General features: G+C 46.9%; 1 protein-coding gene across 2 annotated transcripts in view; it reads right to left on the minus strand.

Annotated features, from left to right (window-relative positions):
* The window catches only part of LOC144717871 (laminin subunit alpha-1-like), a 141,344-nt gene that overhangs the window by 48,327 nt on the left and 67,793 nt on the right, over nucleotides 1-25,224 (minus strand). For both annotated transcript variants that reach the window (XM_078593612.1, XM_078593611.1), the window contains exons 13-29: nucleotides 22,309-22,410; nucleotides 21,131-21,342; nucleotides 20,366-20,480; nucleotides 19,860-19,973; nucleotides 18,050-18,189; nucleotides 16,668-16,754; nucleotides 14,226-14,440; nucleotides 13,514-13,620; nucleotides 11,601-11,781; nucleotides 10,610-10,746; nucleotides 9,686-9,928; nucleotides 8,647-8,790; nucleotides 6,550-6,729; nucleotides 5,801-5,986; nucleotides 3,480-3,607; nucleotides 2,238-2,355; nucleotides 900-1,037 (exon numbers count right to left, since the gene is read on the minus strand). In XM_078593612.1, the coding sequence (XP_078449738.1) occupies nucleotides 900-1,037; nucleotides 2,238-2,355; nucleotides 3,480-3,607; nucleotides 5,801-5,986; nucleotides 6,550-6,729; nucleotides 8,647-8,790; nucleotides 9,686-9,928; nucleotides 10,610-10,746; nucleotides 11,601-11,781; nucleotides 13,514-13,620; nucleotides 14,226-14,440; nucleotides 16,668-16,754; nucleotides 18,050-18,189; nucleotides 19,860-19,973; nucleotides 20,366-20,480; nucleotides 21,131-21,342; nucleotides 22,309-22,410 (2,547 nt within the window). The remainder of the gene's footprint in view (nucleotides 1-899; nucleotides 1,038-2,237; nucleotides 2,356-3,479; nucleotides 3,608-5,800; nucleotides 5,987-6,549; nucleotides 6,730-8,646; nucleotides 8,791-9,685; nucleotides 9,929-10,609; nucleotides 10,747-11,600; nucleotides 11,782-13,513; nucleotides 13,621-14,225; nucleotides 14,441-16,667; nucleotides 16,755-18,049; nucleotides 18,190-19,859; nucleotides 19,974-20,365; nucleotides 20,481-21,130; nucleotides 21,343-22,308; nucleotides 22,411-25,224) is intronic.

The raw sequence follows: 25,224 nt of genomic DNA on the forward strand, positions 1-25,224 counted from the left end.
GCACAGCCGTCCCGCAACGCCAAGGTAAAAGTGCAGCCATGCAATGTCTGGCTCATGCCACTTCGGGAGGAAGGTGCTCTGCTCGAGGGAGGCTCCCAGAGAGGCCACCTGGTAAGTAAACTATTAAATATTCTTTGGTTCTTTCGGTAAAGTCACGTAGGTATAAAATAAAATACAATAGATCACGACGTTTCGGGCGCAACACAAGCGTCCACCGGATGACGGATCTATTGTATTTTATTTTATACCTACGTGACTTTACCGAAAGAACCAAAGAGTATGGATTCCTCCAGTCACGAAAGCTTCAAATCAAGATTAAATATTGTTTTATTTTATTTTACTAGGTAGCTCTTTTTCAGAAGCGACCTGGCCACACAAAATGATTGCTCAACAAAACGGCTCATCGTGTGGACATTTATAGCAAACAAATACTCTAAACGCATTTTGATTCTAAATGTGGGGGGAAAAACCAAAGGACCCGGATAAAAATCTATGCGACCACAGGGTGAATGTGCAAACTCCAAATATACAGGTGTCACGGTCGGGATCTCACCCACGGCCTCCTGTATACAAGTAATTTGGCCTCCTCTTCCATGCTGCGCCAGGCATCTTGGAAGAGGTGGGAGTACTCAACACTTTACCACACCACACGTGACCTATACCATGTGACCTGTTGATCGACTGTAGCGTACCCATGTAGACCGCTGAGTGGCATTTAAGAAACTTTCACCATTGTTTGTATTGAAAATCTGGCTTGATAACCGCAACACCATGAAGAGCACGCCGCTTTGAGTGTGCAAACTTTACAAAATGACAACTCCGAGTTAGAGTGTGGACCGGTGGAAGAGCGGAGGGGTAGTGTATGCGCGTCTCATTGAAGCAAAACAAAAACAATTTACCTGACACCGTCCAGACTCGGGGTCGCATGATGCACTGTGGTTGTTGCAGTGGCATGGAATGCAAGGGCCGAGTGCGAGTCTCGGCTGTCCAGGAGCGTGTCTGGCCGAAACATCTCGGAAGAACCCTGGTGCACATTCCTGAAAAAAAAAGTGTAAAAGCAACCGTTTTTTAATTAAGCGCAAAGCAGCAGTCATGTTTCCGTGTATCATGTTGAATTTATTTGAATATGGCATTTCTCCAAATAAATAAACACACATTGGTCAGAACATTTTTTTTCTTTCAGAGCGCTTCAAGCAAAGTTCGACGAATAGATTCCACATCAATTGTGGACTCCATTAGTCACCCTTTGGGATTCTAAAAGTACAGTACATTCATTCATCTGTCAAACAATTTAAACAGAATTTGCATTGCAACTCTTGTGTCTGTGTATCCCTGTTTAGAGACCGGCAAAGTGGAGTCGTTGAGGGTGTGTGGAGTGAGGGTGTGATGAGTATGTGTGGTGAGCGTGTGTGGTGAGGGGGTGGTGGTGAAGGTGTGTGTGCCGAGTGTTGAGTTGTGAGAGTGTGTGTTTAAGGTACAGAGGTGTATGTTGAGGGTACTCGTTGAGGGTGTATATTCAGTTAAATACGTAGTCGGCTTTCGCGACCAATATCATCCATAATAGAGGTTTTTGAGTTAGATCGCGTAAATATATAAATGTGTCGTTAAAACCCACCACCACCCGACACAGCCAACTACTAAGGGTTGTCACGTAAACAGAACGTGGCAATTCGTCACTAGTACAGCACACTGGTGTGTTGGAGAGCCAAGCCACAACATTTACAAATTACTCAGTTTGTGCTCAGTATTCAGTGTCGGGTGGTGGCGGGTTTTAACGACACATTTATATATTTACGCGATAAAACCCAAAAACCTCTATTAAGAGCTTATATTATAATTATTGGTGTGTACCGTCGGTGTCTATTGCCGTATATGACGTGGGCGTCTGTTGCGGTGTTGTATCGTTGGCGTGCATGGAAATTGCGTTTTAACGGTGTATGTTGAAGGATCTTCTTGGTTCTTTCGGTAAAGGACGGCTGCTTGTGTTGTGGCCGAAACGTCGTGAGAATTTTATTGTACGATGTTTTATCCGAATTATTTTATTATTTCCCTTCTACGTGACTTTACCGAAAGAACCAAGAAGATGAATCCCTGCAGTCATGAAAGCTTTAAATCGAAATTTATGTTGAAGGAGTTGAATGTGGGCGTGTCGCGCCGTGCGTGTGTATAATCGGGGAGTTTTGAGGGTGCGAATTTGGCAGTGGCGGTGTGCGCGCGTCGGGGGGGGGGGGCAGGACCTGACAGGAGAGGCCGCTGTAGCCGGGAGGGCACTCGCACTGCTCCACCTGACACGCTGGCTGCAGGTGGCCCGATCCATTCCCCCTGGCCGCCACTTCTAGCGACACCTCCGAGATTCTGCGGCCCACGCGGTCAGAGCACAGCGCTTCAACAGAGCTCGCACACACTCCTAGGTTATCCGGAGATATGCGTGTGTGTGTAGATATATCAGACCTAACAGAGAATGGCTTGGCGACAAAAGAGATTGGTGCCACAAGGAGGTCCACCTACTTGAGAATTTTGGCACGAGACAGTGGAAAGTGGAAACAAAATGACGAAATGTACAGGGCACACCTACGGGTTATCTGCCCATGGATTGTTGATGATGAGAAATATGCAAAGGCAATCTTTCACCTAAACAATGACAGCTGGGTGGGCATAATTCCTGGCTATGCCAGCTACCCTGGAACAGGGGTGCAGTGGATTTGCACGGATGGCTACGTACGGTGCGAATGGAGTTTAACATGCATTAGTAAACTTTAAAACAAGCGGAGTTCTGAGATAACCCACTGAGTGGTGCTAGAGAGCCACCAAAGACTGACAGATGCACATTATTGCACTAAATTTTTACTTAAAACTTTCGTGACTGCAGGAATCCATACTCTTTGGTTCTTTCGGTAAAGTCACGGAGATAGAAATAATGAAATATTTTTTTTAAACTCACGACGTTTCCATCGCAACACCAGCGGTCGTCATCAGGTGGAGAGATGATGACCGCTTATGATGACGATGACGACCGCTTACGTGACTTTACCGAAAGAACCAAATAATATTATTGCACTAGTTGCAAATAGCAGCTGATGCTCAAATTATCTACTCCCAAACGGCCATGTGGCAGATGGGTTGTGTGGAACAAATACATTTATTTTTTTACGTAGAGACAGATGTATGAGGAGGAGACATACTGTCTGCTGATCTATTCTCTATTTTTTAATGGCTGCTAAGGCATTGTAAGGATGTCCCTTACCCAAGCCAATGTGGCAAGATGCACGGCACTTAATCGCCGTGATTGTAACGTCAATTCAGGCACGTTGGCTTCCCACGGTTGCCACGTGTGCGACAGGGTTGCCGAGAAGTGGCGATACCGCAGTGTGTATCGTACGACATGAGATCCACGATCAAGCGACACTGTGTCGCGATGCGTAAAACGATGTCGCGGCTACGCCAGAGCACATGGAGGTGTCCACGTTGATCAAAGTCACCTGCTCTCGGTCATGCGGCTGCCATAGGAGGCCTTGATGAAGATGTCCCCAATGCTGCCGAGGATGGACATGAAGTCGGCGCGGCTCACGGGCTGATCGAGGACGGAGTTGAAGTAACGCCACTCGTGCTGGCGGTCGTACAGAGCAGGGGGCGGAGAGGGGGTGGGGTGCAGGGGGTCACTTGGTGAGCGTGGCCCTCACGATGCTGGGGAACAATGCTGCCGTTTGTGCCGACGTGCATCTAACGCGGCGCACCGCTACGATTTCCACTTGTAGCTCCAGTGGCGGGTTGACTTGAAGGTGGCCCAGGCCATTTGGGTTTTGATGACGCAAGTTGGTGTGGCAAGTTCAGCGGATGACATCGGAGCTTTGGTATTCGCTGAAAAGGATTTGATGTTTTGTATCGTTGTAATTCTTGGCATCGCCTGCGTTCGGAGCTTTTGTGAGACGAAAAAAAATGCAGATGCAGTGGGTTGCAGTTTTATGAACAGTTCTGTGAGAACTAGGAATTTGTCGTCAGCTACAAAATACGACTACAATCAGAATTTTGATTAAGAAATTATCCGAATGCCACTTTATATCAAGACGCAGTACAAAACAATGGGACCGACTGTGTGGGGACAGTCACAAAGGGAGGTAATGATGCAAACGTGTTTAAGTGAAGCCGTAATTTGTTCCATCCTCCATTTTGTGGAGAAGAACAGCATGATGTAGACCACTGCAGGTACATTCATCAAGAGAACAGCATGATGTAGACCACTGCAGGTACATTCATCAAGAGAACAGCATGATGTAGACCACTGCAGGTACATTCATCAAGAGAACAGCATGATGTAGACCACTGCAGGTACATTCATCAAGAGAACAGCATGATGTAGACCACTGCAGGTACATTCATCAAGAGAACAGCATGATGTAGAACACTGCAGGTACATTCATCAAGAGAACAGCATGATGTAGAACACTGCAGGTACATTCATCAAGAGAACAGCATGATGTAGACCACTGCAGGTACATTCATCAAGAGAACAGCATGATGTAGAACACTGCAGGTACATTCATCAAGAGAACAGCATGATGTAGACCACTGCAGGTACATTCATCAAGAGCCACCCCCTCTACGAGGTGACAGCTATCACACATATGCAACTATCATGTTGGTGAACCCCCCAAAAAACATTTCCGTGAAGTATGCTTACTCGCACCGCTCGTGGCTGCAGGGTTGACATTAACCCATTGCATGCAGCACGCATGAATCATACAATCATTACTCTTACACACGTGATTCTCTACATGTACGATGAGCTTTATCATGATCATCTTCATAAATTATGGACATTTTTTTCTTTTACCTTGCAAGGCCCACTGAGCTATGTAGCTCTTTTCAGAAACGACCTGGCCACAAATCACAGCTCAATGAATTGGCTTATCACGTGAAAATGTATAGCAGTCAGATACTTCTAAACGCATGATTCCAAATGTGGAGGGGAAAAACCGGAGGGCCCGGAGAAAAATCCACACGACCACGGGGAGAACATGCAAACTCCAAATATACAGGCGTTAGCGTCGGGATCGAACCCACGACCTCCCGTACAGCAGGCGAGGTAGTTAACATTTCGCTACCTTCCGTCAGCTTATGACCGTGGACGGGAGCGAACATAATTCCGCTATTGTTCTCGTTCTTTAAGCCAGGATTACGACTGCGCTCAATCTCAATACTTTTTGTTCTACACCTATTTCCGCTGCCTCTATCCACCTGGTTCTCCGTGTTCCCCTAATCCCGTTTCCTCACGTCTTTGTGTGGCATCGCCAAGTACGGGATCATGTCTGGACTCAGCTCCATAATACGACCGATTGTGAAATAATAAATGAATCGAAGATTCATTCGACCCCTTAATGTCTACTACTCGAACCGATCATAGCAACAACAAAAAAACATTCTACACAACAAAGACTCATTTTATGACAGCGTACTTCAGCCGCACCGAACCTCACAAAAATAATATTCAGGCCTACCTTGGCTCCTCCCACCCTCACCAGTATATATACAAATACTGTTTCTTAGAATTTCTATCACTTGATACAGCTATGGTGCTGTGACGGTTCCACCTGAAGACGGAAGCTTGTGTTGCCTCCGAAACGTCGTGATTATTATTTTATTTTAATTTTACTTTTATTAATTTAAATTTTTTACCTACGTGACTTTACCGAAAAAAACCTAAGAATATGAATCCTTGCAGTCACGAATGCTTCAAATCTAGAAAGAAACACAACAACCACTTGCCAAATTTTTCGTGGGCGAGCACAGCGCGCGCGGTTACCTCCGTCATGTCCATCTGGTGCTGCGCACGTTGTCCAGGGCGCGGTGGCGCCATGTCGCGATAGATCAGAAGCTCCTTATTGCGCCCGCCACGGAGCAGCACCTGTGGCTCTCGGTCTGAACGGCCGCTCCCATCTTCGGCCTCGAAGTACACCGTGTAGCGCAGCTTGCCCCCGTAAGCCGTGAGCTGCGGGGCAGGAGAGGTTGCCGCCGCCACCATGGTTCTTTCCCTCGAGCACAATCTGGTAGCGTTACCTTCTTAACGCTTTTACCGGCTCCCTTCACCAGGTAGGCCACGATCTTACTTGCAAACAAATGGACAAGACATGTTCTAAAACCACAAAAAATCAACAATTCTCTCCCGATCAAGCTTCTAGGTATCATGCCGTGAAGAATCCATTCAGGTCTCTCGCAGAGCGGTGCGACTCCTTCGTGTTAGAGAAGAGCACATGGAAGGGGATATCAGAGGGCTATCTCTGACAGCCCTTCAAGTGGCGACCTCTGGTCCACACAGTGTAGCACTTTCCCACCCGGTCTGCACGCGAGAGAAATGTGCGCTGCATGACGCGCAAGCAGATGCTTCATTCTCAGAGCTGAAATATTGTCCAAAATCAAGCGCAGAATCGAATGTAACGTTTAGTATTCTTTTTTTGCTGTTGTCTCGGTCATTTTAGATGCACATTCACACGGACAGCTCAAAGTTGAGCCTGCAACAACGTGCAGTGGGCACGCGGCAATCGTCAAACTCACCTTGGGCCCAGTGAATTGCGAGGGCAGTTTCCAATAGAATGGCTCGTAGTGCAGCGTCCTCAGCACCTCCCCGGCATGCAGGATCATCTCTGGGTGTTGGTAGCGCACGCCAGACACGGTCTCTCTCTGCCCAACCTGGTTGACGACCGGCATGGACCGCTGTCCCTCCACCATGAAGACCTAGGAGAGGCGGCGGCATTGGCAATTCAAGACCAGAATGTCACCACCCCTGGCCAAAGCCGCCGATGCCAACACCACACTTCATCGCCAACGCTTTTTGTTACCCTCCGTTAGATCCCATGCAGCTGCTGCGTAGTTGACAAGCGGGCTCCAAGATCTGCCCTAACAGTACTTGACCAACTGCTCTTAGGTCTTCACCGGACTTGTATGCATGCACGCATGTTGAACCTCTTGCGCACCCCACATAGCCAAACATGCTAAATCGGAGGTGCGGGAAAAGGATAAACTTAGCAGAAAACTAATTTCTAAGGAAAATGAGTTTTCAATCGGGATTTAAAAGTGCAAAGCTCCAGTGGCTTCCTAATATCGGAAACAAGAGGGTTCCATCTTCTTGTCGAGGAGACAGACCTGTTCTCCACCTGAGGACGGCTACTTGCGTTGTGTCCGAAACGTCGTGAGAATTATTTTATTATGTTTAATTTTTATTATTGTATTACTTCCCTTCTACGTGACTTTACCGAAAGAACCAAGAAGATGAATCCCTGCAGTCACGAAAGCTTTAAATCGAAAAGAGGGTTCCAAGCAGCCGCAGCCCAGCGATCATTGGACGGACATGGTCAGGACTTACGGAGACCATTCCAATACCTGGATTAGATTTGGCAGGTTGGCGCAAGTGGATGGAGTCACTGAAGAGTAAACTTAACACACAGCGTGGTCCAGGTAGAGGTACTGCGCCAAAACATCGGCAGACATTGCATCGTCTCGATAGAGATGATATTTTATTTTATTTCAACGCCTCTAAATGTATCTCACCGATCGTAATTCACTTATTTAAATCGGCTAACACTCTTCCCTGTAAGATATGGAGCAAATCGATAGATAAGTCAACTGTTGAGTGCAAGAAGGTCATAAGAAACAATGGGGTGTCTATAAATGGATCGCCATGTATATGTGGGCAGGCAGGGAGCAGCTGTGGACCGAAGCACGAATAACATTGAGTGATACCTTCATGATGCATGCATTGAATGAAACGCGTAAGAATGTGTTGTTTTGACTTTACATCACCCCTGCAGCCACTAACTAGAGGCACTATCGCTCACTATAAATTCACAAGGACCGGAATCTTGATTTGAATTGCATTCCCGGAATCACGACAATTCAGTGAATCGGCATGGAGGGTAAATCATTCCAGCCCTGGTAGGTAGCCAAAGCAATGGTGGGAGTTCATTAACATGTTTTTTCTTTTTTGAAAGGAGAATTGGGTCATAAAGTGAATGCAGTGAAAGTGAAATGTTCAAAAAGAGTGTTTCGGGCCAAGAGAAGGGGTCGAACCAATTTAAAAAATACATTGTTTTTTGTGAATAGACGGAGGCCCCATTTAAATAGACTACTGTATGAAACAAATAGCAGACCACTGAACACAGCAACACTTTTAAATTGAATATAAAAATAATGCTATACTAAAATGCTTTTTAAAATGTTTTTATTCGTAAATGAATATATAATCTGGTCTCAAAAGATGTTGATGGCTCATTGTACATCGGGTCAGTCGAGTATGTAAACAGAGAGTCCATGGCTCATGATTTATTCATGGGCATGTTTGTGAAGTGCAACCAATGAAATGGCCCAGAGTGCACCACACCAATTGCACGATAATGACATCTTGAACTCGACGCTCTTCCTGCCAGTGCAATCACATCGAGAGTAATGCATTTTCGGAGGGCCGCATTTAAAATCACAACATGTTTTGAGATAAAAATCATAAAATAAAAACGGTCCCGACTATGAAATGTAAACTACGAGGACACTAAATTTGGTGGTCCGTATAAGCAAAGCAACTTGTCCACCAAATCCAATACATGGCAAAAAAGAGGGCAAACTGTCGGAGTGGCAACTCGTGGGACCGGCAGACCTCACCTGCATTCTGACAAAGCCCTGGAGCTCACGGCACACGCTGGAGACGCCGAAACAGAAGCAGGCTGTGCAGCCGCGCGGGTCCTCCCGGTTCAGCCCAAACGTGCCAGGCAGGCACGCGTCGCACCTCGTCCCACCGACGTTCTCCTGCCGGTCGGCAAAGTCGGCGATATCAATCAGCGCTGCCGCGGAATCATTTTTCACGATACGACACAGGACAATACGGTATCACGCTTTACGACCTGACGACTAATATCGCCGTCACTGAGAAATCGTATTTAAAAAAAACTATTTCGGTGTTGTTGTGCTTTGCTGTATTTCTGGTGCAAATGAAGAGGACGTAACATGTTCTTCAGCTGCAGTTCACTCAACATAAGCCCTGCCACGACTTTTTCTGAATCAAGACATAAATTTGTGTTCAACGCAAACGCCATTAAACCGAGAACAATTAAATAATTGCATTGACTACGAACACGCAGATGCCACGCGAAATTGCCCTAAACCCCATCAATTACCTTCACGTACATTTCAGGAAAATTGACGTCATACACGCAAACCCATGCGACAAACGGCAAAACGCTGCGAAAGCTCGACACCGTCACGGGCCATAGCGGTGAGGGACAATTCAACCCTGGCGAAGGACAGGAGGAACTCTTCAAAGAGTATACTGTTAGGTTTTTTCGGTAAAGTCATGTAGGTAAAAAATAAAATTCAAAGTTAATAAAAAGTAATAATGGAAATAAAATAAAATAATAAATCACGACGTTTCGGAGGCAACACAAGTCTCCGTCATCAGGTGGGACCGTCACAGCTAAAATTACTGCATCAAGTTAGCTGTGACGGTCCCACCTGATGACGGAGACTTGTGTTGCCTCCGAAACGTCGTGATTTTTATTATTTTATTTGTATAAATTTTTATTTAAAATTTGTTTTACCTACGTGACTTTACCAAAAAAACCTAACAGTATGAATCCTTGCAGTCCGAAAAAAGCTTCAAATCTATCTTCAAAGAGTCCTCCCCTCGCTCGCCCCAGGTGCCCACCTTGCAAGCGCACTGGCCAGTGCGCTCGTCGCAGCCGCACAGCGAGCCGGTCGGCGGCGCGGGGCACGTGTTGGCGCGCGTGCCCTCCGGGTGGCACTCGCAGGGCCGGCACGCTGGGTACCCCCAGCGGCCCTGCGCGCACTCCCCGCACGTGCGGCCCCCGTACCCGTCGAGGCAGGAGCACTGCCCGCTCGCTTCGTCGCACCGTGCCCCGTGGGAATGCGCTGCGCTACAGTTGCACGCCTGTTGGGCAGTGGGAAATGAAACAAGGACGTGCCCCCGTTATTTGTTTTACGTCGCAAGAAAGGGTGTGAAATCGTGAAGCAAGGTCACGCTACGTTTTTATAGCCAGGTACAAAACTCGAGCTTGTATGTGGTATTATAAATTGTACACGGAACCCTGTGTTTTATGTTGCACTGCTACAACCATGCAGGACCTTACTCACTTCCCAATCGTTACCCAATTCCCAATATGATGGAATTTTCTATTACGCACTTTTGAGATCATATCTTTTTTTGGACACTTTAATAAATCCAAAAGGCGGTTGTATAATTGTTAAACACTGTGCGTCACCCTCTTCCAAACTCTCTGGGCCAGTATCAACGTCTATAAAATATGGTGAAAATACACCGCACATCACCGATGCAATTTTCTACACTATTGATAATCAAGAAATTGGCAAGATTTTTCAGCAAAAATTTTGTGAAGATGAACATTTTATTGCGTGTAAATTGGGCCCTATATTTCAGTCAGAGCTGCATACAAAAAATATCATTGGCAAAAATCAATACACATGCTGTAAATGATGCAATGCTTGCAAAATACAGAGTTTGTCATCGTGTGACAAAGAGGCAGCGTTATGTCGGTATGGCCTTTAGCAGTGGCAGCGGCGCGCCGTGTTGCAAGGTGCTTGGTTCACGTACGCGACACCCGGCATGCGGGTTCAGACCCCAGTGGTCGTCGATGCAGCGGTGGCACCGCGTGCCCTCAGTGTTTGGGGGGCACAGGCAGCGTCCCGTCTCCTGGTCGCAATGGTGGTTGGTGTGCGAACAGTTGCACGCTGCCAGACACAGGTCACCACCGCACACAAACACCCATCTAATTTTAGCAACGACTCTAAATGTATCTCTTGCAATTTGATGGATTGATTATCGGTTGGGCTAAATTACACAGCTTGGCGAATTAGACATTTGGAAAGAGTCAATTATACGATTACCAATGGAAAAACGTTACTTGCTTGACTAATCTGGCAGTCAAATATGACTACTTAATGAATAGACGGTGCTTGCCATCGTCTCCTGTCAAATAATGTCGCAATGTTTCCTATGTTGCAAGGGCATGATGCTCTCGAGCAGGGCCTCCCGGAGGGCAGAGGGAAAAAGGGGGCAATTTGCCCTGGGCTGCAAACAACACATTCCCTCCCTCCACATATGGACCTGTGTTTTTTATGTTATTTTATCAATAAAGTGAATTAGAAAACTAATTTCTTTAGAACTGCTTTTTATACTAATAGGGTTTTTCCCCTTTTTTCTGGCAACAAAACTGACACCTTTTGCAAGGAATCATGCTTACATTAACCACAATACTTTCAGTCAAATGCAAACAAAAAACAATACTCTGATAATTTATGCATTGTCTTTGGAACTGATTGGTCCACACCAGAGACAGCTTTCTTTAGAGCCTAGTCTCATATAGTGTTCGACCAGATTACGCCAAAAGGCACACAGTTCAAAGACCACGCACTACCAGAGCACGTTTGGCTATGTACGGTGCGAAAGAAGGTCTACATACATACAAATACGCCCCCCCCACCACCTCCGCCACATGGCATTCTGCCCCAGGCCTCCAATGGAAAGATTACGAGGCCCAGTTGAGAGTGACATCGTCGCCCCCCCTGCATCTTCTTCTACGCACGTGTGCAGCCGCCCTCCTTGAATCCATAGTGGCCAGAGGTGCAGCGATCGCAGGACCTCCCCTCCACGCCCGGCCAGCAGTGGCACCTCCCGTCGGCAGAGCAGGCGACGCCTGCCGTGCCCACCGGGTGGCAGGGGCACGGGGAGCAACCGGCGCCAGAGCTCAGGCCGTAGAAACCGACCTGAAAGCGGCGACGAAAACCCGCGGGGCAAATGACGATTTACGTGTACATGGGAGGGATTTTACTGGTCAGAAAAGATAAAGAGTTTTGTTGAGAAGCGGTAAGCACGCCTGTGCGTGTAGGCGGGTCCTATTGGGCTCAGGAAAGAAACCACGTCGTTACAGGCTGGGGACCTTTGGAAACTAGAGGTCGGTGTTTGGTTGCATAAACTATGTTTTGTGAAAAAATATGTCAATGTATGAATCTATGATGGGCGAACTAAAGGGAAAAAAAATCTATAAAAGATAATTCATGCAACTGGCTACAGATTCCTGAGCCAATTAACATAAACGTGTTCAATTAGTTGTTTTTACATCTTACATGTGCAATTATAAAGCCACGATTGCTTTACCAATAAGGTACATTTATTTCCAAAAATGTAACCAAATATACTTGGTGTATGCTTGCCAACATATTTCAAGTGAACATTTGTATTATTAGAAATATGGTTTCAGAATAGTATACATCTTGGCAGTAATGCAAGGGGCGTTAACCTTCACTTCTGCACATGAGTCACTGTAAACTTTAACTACTTGATGTACATTGAAAAAACATGGTTATATATATAAAAAAGTAGTTTTATTGCAAAATGAATCAATTTCCCAATTTTAGAAAAGTCTCTATTTACATTTATTACAGCCCTTTTGTTAACCCACCACTCAGTATAGGCTTCCCCCGATGCTATGACGGTCAAGGAGGTTGTTTGAGCATACTTCACTTTTGTAGCCAATGAAGATTGATAAAAGGGAGGGTGTGTGCCCAAGACTAGTTAAGATATCCTCCACGGTTCAGATATCATCGGGTCACAGATGTCATAAATGTTGCAGTGTGTTGAATCAGAAACGTGTTTTAATGGTTAAAGACACAACAAAAATTACATTTACTTCTTCCTGGTTCTTTCGGTAAAGTCACGTAGAAGGGAAGTAATAAAATAATAAAAATAAGCAGCCGGCTGCTTGCGTTGTGGCCGAAACGTCGTGAGAATTATTTAATTATGTTTAATTTTTATTATTTTATTATTTCCCTTCTACGTGACTTTACCGAAATAACCAAGAAGATGAATCCCTGCAGTCACGAAAGCTTTAAATAAAAAAATGACATTCGTCGTTAAATTAAAAACTTGCCGGTGTTTGCAGCACGGGTCTGATCCTAGCAGTGCAGGGAGATACATAAGATGGCGGTAAAGGCAGTGGCAAGAGAAACCAGAGAAACACAGCAAGATGAGGGCAGTAGGAAAGTTATCACATGTACAAGGCACTTGTCAATCAAGCATTGCTCATCATTTCCATTCATTTTTAAAAAATCCATTTCGATCTCCCACTGAAGTGTAAACCTTCACGAAAGACAATGGCCTGCGGGGGCAGATATCACAGAGCTAGCTGCGAAATCCCTTCTAGGTGATATTTAGCCAAAGCAATAGCGGCAGCACTTTCCCACCCCACTGACCAATATTTAAATTCTCGAAGGTGGAATTGTGCCAATGTGAGAAAACTTAAATTTAATGCGATTCTTCCTGCAGTCTTTGGTGACCGGGTTGAGACCATGAATTCACGAGGTATTGAGAATCGTGTTTAATTAGAGGCGTTTGCCTGGATTCAAATGAACCAGGATCTCAGTTTCCCGGCCACCCCTTGCACGTTCCCCTTGAGCCAATGAGCGAAGAGAGCCGAGTACACGAAAGCGCAGCTCTCACCGCGCACTGCTCGCATGTTCGGCCGACCACGTTGGGGCGACACGGACACTGCCCGTTGATGCGGTCGCACTGAGGGGAGGTGGCTCCTTCGGGGTGACACTGGCAAGCTGTCGCACGCACCACACAACCGCAAGAGTTTCAGCGTCGTTCCACGTCCGATATTGAACGGATTTCATAAAGCAGCGCTCGAGTTGAGGACGATTATTTTTGTCAACCATTTCAGAATATGGAAAATGTAAAGGTTATGGCATGCATGTGTGTTTGTGTAAATACAGTATACAAATAAATTAAGTTAATTGTTTATAATGTACCAAAAACATAAATGCATGTATTTAATGCAACAAATAACATTGCTAAAATGATATTAAAAAAACTTTTTGATGTAATGCAACATGGTAGATGTTGGGTCCTCACTTGCTGACAAGAAGCTTCTATTAGTTATGTTATAGTCTTGGTTCTTTCGGTAAAGTCACGTAGGTAGAAAATAAAAATAAAATATTAAAATAAACATTTAATATGAAAAAAGAATGAATTGAAAATCATACAAATTTTTTTTTTTATCTACGTGACTTTACCGAAAAAAACCAAGAAAATGAATCCCTGCAGTCACGAAAGTTTTAAGTCAAAATTGTATTTATGGAGGTAACGTAGGGCAGGGGTGGGTGGCCGCTCTGGCTGTACCATCCACACCCCGCCTCGACTCCTCCCTTACGCTGGCAGCCGCCCGTGCCGGTGGCGTCCCCGTAGAATCCGTGGGCGCAGTGCTCGCAGTGGAAGCCGGCGGTGCGCTCGCGGCAGCGGAGGCACTGGCCGGTGCGCGCGTCGCACACGCGGCCTCCTCCCCGCGCCTCCTCGTTGCCGTTGCACTCGCAGCGGCGGCACGAGCCGCCCGGGGAGCCCGGCTCGCCGAAGAAATCGTCCGCGCACCTGGCAACCCCCCCCACACCACCCCGTTAAAGGATGGCAACAGCGACGACAGCACAGCAGCAGCCGCCGCGGCGGCGGCATCAGGCTCATTGATACCGATGGGCAATGTGGCGAGCAAAAAATTGAAACTTGTAACAGACCGACGACGGAGCCATCCCTCGGGGTACGGCGAATCGGGGCGACCGCCACCAGGGGTCACCCCCGTGCTTTGGGGGGCCCTGTGCTTCCACGGCACGGTGTCAGATCCAATTCTTCCCGTTTAGTTTCAAGGCGGTTGTGGGGTGGGGGGGCACACAGGACAAGTAGGTGGCTAAACTATCCGTGTGGTGTTTTGAGTATTACCCCATTGTATCTGTGGGTACTCCAGATTTCCGTCCAAGTTGCAAAAAAATGAATTGTGGCCAAACATGCCAAGAAGGACCCTCAATTTTGAGCGTTTGATAAAGGCGTGAACCTCTAGTGGATTTAAAAGTTTGTTGTTTAAATAAGTTAACATTTTTAAACATACAGTACTTTCCGCCCCTCCACCCTCCATACCCAAGTTACTCAATGTATCTGTTGGCAGTAATTAAGTTTTGTTCTTTAAAAAAAAAAACCTTCCGGTTACAATTTTGTTGCTGGCAAAGCGATTTTCACGAGCCGCTGGCCTTACGGACCCCGGCAAGCGCTGCCAGACCCGGATCACACGGCCAGCGGACAATTACGGCGGCCGTCAGCTTCGCGGGAAAAAGAGCGGAAACTGGCCCCTGGGCGCCATGCCCATATGCCGCTCTCTCAACGCCACGGGTTGCGAGCGTCACGCTGCTGCCATTCCCACCCTTCCCCTGACAGCCTGCCAGTGGGCAGCGCAGGGGACACAAACAATCCCCTGCGGTGTCCACGGAGCCGTTGGAGTGAGGCCCCTTTTTCTGGCACTCGTAAAATAGGGACAGCTCCATCATGGGACCTCCTTTGCCAGTACCAAAATATACTAATAGGGTTTTTCCCCTTTTTTCTGGCAACAAAACTGACACCTTTTGCAAGGGGTCATGCTTACATTAACCACAATACTTGCAGACAGTTTCAAAGACAATGCATAAATTATCAGAGTATTGTTTTTTGTTTGCATTTGACTGCAAGTATTGTGGTTAATGTAAGCATGATCCCTCGCAAAAGGTGTCAGTTTTGTTGCCAGAAAAAAGGGGAAAAACCCTATTAGTAGGCCCAGCTCGTTCAGTTAATGACGCTGGCAAACGCGAGTAAAATTTTTGTTTAAAAAGGTTGTTGTGCAACGCTGGAACGAGGACACTGCTCGTGTGTCCGCACCATCGTGTTCGGGGCAATGAGCCACAGGGCTTTCGGTTCACCGAGCTGAAGAAATGTGAGTTTGCTCGGGAAAAAATACATCCCCCCCCCCGCACTGCAACAGCTGTTGTGAAACCCCTTTTAGCGTTCACTTCAAAAACTGTTTTTGAGCTTCAATGCAGCGTTCTAAAAATCATGCAAATGTCATGGTGAAATACTAAAACATCACACAAAGCACTTGAAGCGATGGAAGTTACCCACACTTAAACACTGGTTAATTTTTCGTAAGATATATCCACCCTTGGACAGCTAGGGGCCTCTGTTTCAGGATCACTCATGGCTTTCAGGAATACTTGGGTCTGCTATTCATTAATTCACTTAAGATCCTACCCTCCCGCCCTCCGTATTGCATAATGTATGCCTGCCATGCGTCTATTCTTTTCTGCCTTCCTTTTCCTCTCTCTCTCCTCGAGATTGTATCTCCCTCGCCTAGTATGCAGGAGGTCGTGGGTTCGATTGCGACTCTGATGCCTGCCTGTATATTTGGAGTTTGCGTGTTTTTCCCGTGGTCACGTGGATATTTCTCAGAGCCCACCGCGGTGTTTCCCTTCACATTTAGAATCAACATGAGTTTAGAGTATGTCTACTAGAAATTTCCACACGATAAGCCACCTCATTGAGCTGACATTTCTGGCCAGGTCGGTTCTGAAAACGAGCTATACAGCGCAGTTTGCCTTATCTGGTAAAACAAGTGTATCCCTCTTTCTCTCCCTCTGTTCCATAGATCTCTCGCTCTACATCACAGCTGGGGATCGCTATAATTTTGCGTGAACGTGCCGGTCATTTGGCGGATGCGTAGCCTGGTTCTTTGTGTCTGTGCTGCCCATAAAAACACATATAGACCGATAAAATAAACCATTGCCAAAAGATCTCAAGCATTCACCTCTCACAGCGGAGGCCAATGTATCCTGGTGAACACTGGTCACAGGTCAGCACCCCGCGTGGATCCTGGTGGCAGGTCGGGCTGAAACTGAATCAAACAGGAAGAACACGTTTGAAATACAGTAGTTTGTTCAACGTTACTTATAATCCATAACACAGGTTTCTACTTATGATGAACAGATTTGAAAATGTTCGTTACGAAGCAGATGATGAGTTACCTGTAGAATTGTCAAGTTACTCTCGAGCTCGCTCACTTTTATATTTTAGTTGGAATTTACATTCGTGGGTTTTCACTGGGAATTATTGGTCAATTTGCAGAAAATGGGAATCTTACATTTGTACAATGGAATGGGAACTTCCATCCTTGTTTAATGTTAACACGGACGTATATATTTTTCTGTTCATGTTGTTACATAACTCTACATCCTCCCTAACAAAAACAATCTTTAAAAACGAACCTTCGTCACATTTAGAGATAGAAGTATATGTTATCACTTTCCTCTAAGGCATGGCCTGAGTGGGCCAAGGACCATACAGTTGAACAGGGCACTCGAGACAATTCTGAAGGTGACGGCAGAGCGAATTGTATGCACTAAGCTCTTTCACAAACCCAGAAATAAAGAATGAAACGCCGTTTTATTCCATTACGCTTTGCGTTGGCGTTTGTAATAACAGGCGTCCCTTTGTGAGCGAACACGGCAACGCTGGGTCGGTCAACCGCTTCACATTTCGGTGTATTGCGATTGGTATTCAGAGGTGTGTATGGAAGAGGGAGGGGTGGATGGAAGGGTGGATGGAGGGGTGGATGGAGGGGTGGATGGAGGGGTGGATGGAGGGGTGGATGGAGGGGTGGATGGAGGGGTGGATGGAGGGGTGGATGGAGGGGTGGATGGAGGGGTGGATGGAGGGGTGGATGGAGGGGTGGATGGAGGGGTGGATGGAGGGGTGGATGGAGGGGTGGATGGAGGGGTGGATGGAGGGGTGGATGGAGGGGTGGATGGAGGGGTGGATGGAGGGGTGGATGGAGGGGTGGATGGAGGGGAGGAAGGGGATAGAGGGGAGGGGAGGGAGGGGGGGAGGTAGGGGAGGGAGGGGAGGGAGGGGAGGGGGGGAAGGGCAGGGAAGGAGGGAGGGATGGAGGGGAGGGAGGGGATGGGGAGAAGGAGGGAGGAGAAGAAGGAAAGCGAAAAATTGAAAAACAAACAAAAAAACGAAATGATGAACGAAGCAAAGTGCTGATGACACCGAGCATCTTCTTGTTTCCTCTGATCATAAAAAAGAGAGGGAGGGCAGGAAAGGAGGGGAGGGAGGGGATGGAGGGAGGGAGGGAGAGAAGGAGGGAGGGGAGGGGAGGGAGGAGTGGGAGAAGCGTTGGGGCCGTACTTATTGGAGGCGATGGACAGGGGGCACGTGCACGGGAGGCAGTCGTCAGCCGTGCCGCGTGTGGCGTTGCCGTAGAAGCCCGGGCGGCAGTGCTCGCAGTGCGGCCCCATGGTGTTGTGGCGGCAGCCGCTGAGAGGCAGCTGTGGGCAGGAGGAGAGGGAACTACCAAACTCGTCCCAGCATTCGTGCCGAACCATTGCTCAGCAGCACACCACGATGGCAAGCATCCGACTCGCTGGGATGTGTGAACAAACGTTGATAATCTTCTTGGTTCTTTCGGTAAAGTCACGTAGAAGGGAAATAATAAAAAAGAAAACATTATAAAATAATTCTCACGACGTTTCGGCCACAACGCAAGCAGCCGTCTTTCCGACGGACCTTTTCTTCACCTGAGGACGGCTGCTTGCGTTGTGGCCAAAACGTCGTGAGAATTATTTTATTATGTTTTAGTTTATTATTTTATTATTTCCCTTCTGCGTGACTTTACCGAAAGAACCAAGAAGATGAATCCCTGCAGTCACGAAAGCTTTAAATCGAAACGTTGATAATATATTATACTGATAGACTGCGAATGATTTGAATTAGGATACAAAGTAAATGAAAATGTACAAAATAACTAAACAATCACAGTTTTTATTTATGGCCTTTAAAGCAAATTTTTTACCTATTTACAATTGACATTATATGAACAGCTAGGATCATTCATTCTGACAATTGCGATCCAAAAAAATCAGCATTTGATGATAAACGACACCCTTAATTAAATCTAAAATAATACAATGTAAGAAGGGTACGGTATATTTCAGCACACATACATGTGTACGTCCAAACATAGCCAGAGAGCAGCAAACGCAATCCGGTGCTCCGCTATCTGTCATGTTTGTTTGTGGCCTGCAGAAGGCAGTAGTGGCCAGAGTTAAGACTGCAGCCAGCTTGATCATGAGCTAGAGCAGTTCCAGCCAATATTGTGTTACTTGTAATATTTGAAGTGTACTAAGCGGATACAATAGCCAGGTGTTTAACGACACCATCATGAGCAACACGTCATCCTTCGGATTAGCATTTGAGGTGTTCTGGTCGACACCCAGATCAAGTTTAATTTAGGAACTATAAAGTACAAGGCCGCCTTTTACCAAATCACCTGGAATGTGCCAGGACTCGTTATATCTCGGAAGCTAAGCGGAGTTGACTTTTGATACAGCGGGTATGGGCGGCCATACATCATACTCTTAGTTCTTTCGGTAAAGTCACGTAGGTACAAAATGAAATTAAAATTAATAAAAATAAAACAATAAAATCACGACGTTTCGGAGGCAACACAAGTCTCCGTCATCAGGTGGGACCGTCACAGCCAGATTTGCTGCATCAAGGGGCCATACATCAAACGTGGTTTTCCGGGTTAAGCTGCGTGCCGAGTATTTATTTTTTCAAATTTGCCTCGTGGTACTACGGCCACCTTTGTATAAATATGTCGAACATCTTTTGCACCGTAGCGTAGCCAAAACCATGTTAATCAGAGGTGCGGGGTGGAATGGCAACAAGCTAAACGTTCAAGGGTCCAAGATGTCCACAAGTCATCAGGAGCCGAATATGCCGGCAGTAGTACTCGGCAAAAAAAATATTGAGAGAAGAAACACACGGTTCAAAATGGGAAACCACAGTCGAATTGCAATGATTTTTGAATGTTTATCTTTGACCAAGGTGGGCCTCAAACATGTTGCGCGCGTCCCTCAGCCGCGGGCCATCTGGACATCATCCACGAGACCCTGGCGGTGGCTTTGCTCCTCGCTCCGTTCGGCGGTGCCCTCACCATGCAGTCGCCGCTGAGGTCATCGCAGTCGTCGGCGTGTCCGTGGCAACGGCAGGGCTCGCACCGCCCACCGTGCAGGGTCCCGTCCACGCGCCGGTGTCCCCGCATGCACGACTGCAACCGCGGGAACACGCGGGCCAGGAGACCGACCGGAGGGTGGGGGGGGCATCAGAAACCAGGAGAACAGAGGGGGATCGGAGCACATGGCGCAAGCCAGGAGAACGGAGGAGGGGGATTCGGAGCACATGGCACGAGCCAGGAGAACGGAGGAGGGGGCATCGAAGCACATGGCGCAAGCCAGGAGAACGGAGGAGGGGGATTCGGAGCACATGGCACGAGCCAGGAGAACGGAGGAGGGGGCATCGGAGCACATGGCACGAGCCAGGAGAACGGAGGAGGGGGCATCGGAGCACATGGCGCAAGCCAGGAGAACGGAGGAGGGGGCATCGGAACACATGGCACGAGCCAGGAGAACGGAGGGGCCGACATAAGAAAAGGAAAAGCACCTCGCAGGATGTCCCAGCATAGCCGTGGGGGCAGTGGCACTGCTCAACGTCGAGTGCCGCGGGACTCCCCACCGCCGCATCCGGCGAGGCCACGTCCAGAGACACGGCGCTCAGCCTGCAAAGGGATCAAGCGCAGAGGCGGCTCACGCACGGCTGCAGAGTAAGAACGAGAACATTCCGGCCACTTTTGCTAGGTTTTAAATGCAGATCGTAGCGGCGCATAGCCTCTAAAACCACCGCTCAGTCCAAGGAGGGGCGAAATTGAATGTGCGGGTTGAATTTAAACTACATTTGCAGGTCTTTACTGCTTCAATACAATGTATATTGGTGTATACTGCCCATACAGCTGCCAAATGAACTACAGTGCCTTCATGAATAAATGCAACTGTTTTTCCAAAAATAGTATTTTATTTAGTACATTGGCCAATTGATTGTATTAAATGGCAAAAAATTATTCAGATTAGAGAATTAGCCTTAGCTCTTAGGTTGCTCTTAACTCTGCAAAAGCATGTTCTTAAAGCACATTTCATTCTGTATCTGCTACAGCTTAGTTTCATAATTAGTCCATGAACATTGCTCAGAAATTATAACGAGCATTTTGTAAAATAACTGGGAAAGTTAATAAACGGGATCATCCACGTAACAAATGAAAAAAACCTCAAAGTTCTACACCACCGCTCCGCCGTCAGACGTAATACGTGCGTATTGCTCGTACAAATCTAATCCGCATGTCACGTTTAAATGCCAGGCACGTGGCTGACTCACCGGTACACAGCCTGCTTAACCGTGCTGTAGCTGGCACGGATTTGGAGGCGAGTCACGTTGGCCAGCGCCGTCATGAGGGCGTCGCGCGACGCGGGAGCATTGGAGCGGAAATCAAAAAAGTTCTCTGGCAGCAGGCGGAGGGACAGGGTCTGCTCTTCGAATGGCTGCAGCATCAAACCCAGCGAGCCCGAGCTGAGGGCTTGGCCATTGCCCTGCACAGGCAGAAGCAAAAAGAGCAGAAATAAAGAGAGAGAAACTCAACTAAAACTATAAACTAATTTTAAATTTACCAGGTAAGAGCCCACTGAGCTATGTAGTTTATTTTTCAGAAGCGACCTGGCTATCACAAACGATAGCTCAACAAAGTGGCTTATCGCGTGGAAACATATAGCAGACAAATACTCTAAAACGCCTGACGTCGATTCAAAATGTGGAGGGAAAAAACTGGAGAATCCAGAGAAAAATCCACGCGACTACGTGGAGAACATGCAAACTCGCAAATGTACAGGGTGTCAGGATCGGGTTCGAACCCCCGACCTCTTGCATACCAGGAGAGGGAGTTAACATCTCGCCACCACGGCGCCCCAGAATGAGGTAAGGGGATAGCAGAGGACTGTGAAAGGCGACAGCAAACAATGGGATGGACGTCGACAATAGCGTTTATTTATGCTCGGCCATCCACAGGGACAGACCTAATCCGTGTTACCTTGAGGGGCGTTAGAAAGTTAAAAGCACCTCACTTCGCATTATACCATGAGGCTTGCTGGTGGCTTAAGCTAAAGCCAAGACTATACAAACAGCAAGGACAATTGGCAGAAAAACTCAGGAGACACCATTAAATGTCGACAAGTTGAACTCAATAAAATGTAAGATTTACAAATCGCACAAATAAATAACAAAAAATAAAGGCATGTAACGATGCATTAATTAATCAATTCAAAATTGGAAGGTTTATGATAGCTTCCTGAAACAGCGCACTTAAGAATACATTTATTTATAAAAATCAAATTAGTTTAAGCGATCCCGAATCGTGACCATCAATCCTGACAATTCTAACCAGCGCAGTCATTACAATCGCAATGAAAATGAAACCCTTTACGTGCCTACGACGAAACACTGTGCTCGTTGACATTTGAGGTTTGCCGAAGAAGCACAACAAATCCCAAGGGTGATCTCACCTCGATGATGACGTCCACGTCCGAGATCATTTCCGAGTCCGTGCTGTCCACCGGGATGTCGTAGGACACGCTGTAGCGCAGGTGTCCAGCGTACGCCGTCAGCTGGTGCGCACGTGACAGAGACACAGCGCGTCAAGGACGGCCTTCGCCTGAAGAAGGTGGCTATTGTTTAGGTCGCAAAGTCTGGCATTCTAAAACAATGAACAGGCGCAGTGTGTTAAAGTTGAACTTCTTTTCGCACCGTACGTAGTCGACCGTGCTAAAATCGGAGGTGCTGGGGAAGGACAACAAACTAAAACACAAAGGGCAGTTGTAAAAGAAAGGAGGTTTTAATCCAGATTTAAAAGTGCGCAGCTCCAGTGGATTAGCAAAAATGGTTACTCCAATGTCTATCGTTTATACGATGACTGTATTGACCGTGAGACTGTACATGTTTTGGACCTTTTGCATTCAGCATTTAAAAATGGGAACATTAAAAAAAAAATTCGTTCAAACAAACGTAAACAGGACCGGCGGAGGACAGCAATGGGAAGGGAAAAGTGCGAGTGGGGCACGTTTCCCTGAAGCTGCCGGTCGCGATGAAGGAAAATGTGAATAAGAGCTGGAGAGCTCACCAAGGGATGGTTGAGAACCATGAGGGGAAAAGGGGGGGGGGGGGTATAATTCGACAGTAAGGAGAAAATAGACGAGGAAAATAAACGAGTGTCCGTGAAGTGCACATAATGGTGAAATGAGTCAGGTCAAAATCGGGTGAATGACCAGGGGCTGTATCGTTGCCTCGCATGGAGCATTGCGCTACGAACCCGGCGACCCCAGTTTGATTCCCGCTCACACAGCCAACGTCAGTCGCAATTATCTGAACCGATCCTGGGCATCCCATAGGTCGACTCGGCCTCAATTGAGTACCTGGTGAGATGTGTCGAAAAACATTGCCACTGGGGAGACAAAGGTGGCCGGGCGTGGTGCTGGCCACCCACCCCCTCGTGTGCCCTTCCGGACTTCATCGGTGCTCGCTAACAGCACTTGCCCCACCAGTCTTTGAAGGCTATACTGGGGGATCTTTGTCTTTGTATCTTTGTCCACGCCGCCACTGTTCCCATGTTACCTGCCACAGAGCTGCCACATGTCTTGATGTGGATATTTCCTTCATGAGGTTTGGCCAATGATCAAATGTGGGAAGTTCGTGCGATTTCCAACGGGTACCGAGAGCGATATTTTTAGGTTTTTTCGGTAAAGTCACGTAGGTAAAATATCAAAATTAATGAAAATAAAATAAAAACAAAAACAAAAATCACGACGTTTTGGAGGCAACACAAGTCTTGTGTTGCCTCCGAAACGTCGTGATTTTTGTTTTTGTTTTTATTTTCATTAATTTTGATATTTTACCTACGTGACTTTACCGAAAAAAACCTAAGAATATGATTCCTTGCAGTCACGAAAGCTTCAAATCTAGAATTACCGAGAGCGATTCTAAATAGGGTGCGGCTCTGTAAAGCCAAAACTATGCATTTCTACAAATATTTAGGAACAAAGTTCGAATACCTAAACATATATGGATTTTAATTATATATAAAATGTAATATGGTTCATTTTTTTTTATTTTGCCTTGTAATGAGCTATTCGATGAGCCTCTAACATTACAATGACACTCCATTCCCGGACTGTCATTCTTAACCCTGTTGACTGCGACTACCTGGACAGACATTCAAATCGAGCCAAACAATGGCGACTTTGTACGATTTCTTTTGTATTTTTTTTACCTGCACAGCTGCTCTGCGGCATTAGAGAGTGCGCCTTGTCACAGGCCGAATTCCTCGTGCCGTCAACGCTCGCGCTGCTCACGGCGCCGTACGAAAGCGCGTCGGAATTTCATTCGGCGGCGGGACGCGCGCGACAAGGCGATGGCTTCTCCAAAAGCAGTAAAGTCGAGGGTTAATTTATTAGCGCACTCGAGACAACGTGCGGCGAATGGGAAACCAAGCGGGGGTGGGGGAGGAGGGAGGTGACGAGCGAAGGAGCGAGAGCAAGGACGCGAGAGATAACGCTGCAGGGGAAGGGAAGAAAAATGACCGAGCCGCAGACCGTGCTTGCGCTACGTGATAACGAAAACCAAAATGCCACCGCCGCAGACTAATGATCCGTGCCGGGCCGAGGTGTTGGACAAAGGCGCCATGTGGACACTCGCCCGCGCGGAGTGCCGTGTACAGAGCGAGCCCAGAGCTGCACGGCAGTACGGAGGTTGATTCGGGACGTTGGTGCCAATGTTAGCAGTAAGGGTTTAGATGCATGGGTAATTAAGATAGGAAATGAAAACCCAAGACGTGATCATTCATGAAACCCTTCACATTAATATTGGCCCAGACATGCTAAATCAACCTTTGGACCGAGGGCCAATATTAATTTGAAGCGTTAGGTGCATGCTTATGCTGTGTTTGTTGTTGTAATTTCTGAATCATGCACAGGACCCTTTAAATGAATGTTGAATGGTTTAGATGAATTATTCCGAAAGTTGAAAACATAGCTGAATACAACTTTTAACGAGCACTCTATCTGGTGTGGCACTGGGAAGACAAAGGTGGCCGACAGTGGCGATGGCCTCCCACACCCTCTTGTGCGCCTTGTTTGCCTTCATTAGGTGCTCGCTAACACTCAGTTCAAGGCGAGATGGGGGATTCAATTTTGACTTACAAATTTCGTGATTGCAGGAATTCATATTCTTTGGTTCTTTTGGTAAAGTCACGTAGATGGAAAATAATAAAATAATAATAAAACATTTATAAGAAACGACGTTTCGATCGCAACACAAGCGGTCGTCATCAGGCGATTATAAAAATAATATCTTTTCATTATTTTTCTTTTATTTCTTTTTTTATTTTCCATCTACGTGACTTTACCGAAAGAACCAAAGAACATCGA

The sequence above is a fragment of the Lampetra planeri genome, chromosome 4, assembly GCF_965212315.1.
Source record: "Lampetra planeri chromosome 4, kcLamPlan1.2.h2, whole genome shotgun sequence".
Classification (NCBI taxonomy): Eukaryota; Metazoa; Chordata; class Hyperoartia; order Petromyzontiformes; family Petromyzontidae; genus Lampetra; species Lampetra planeri.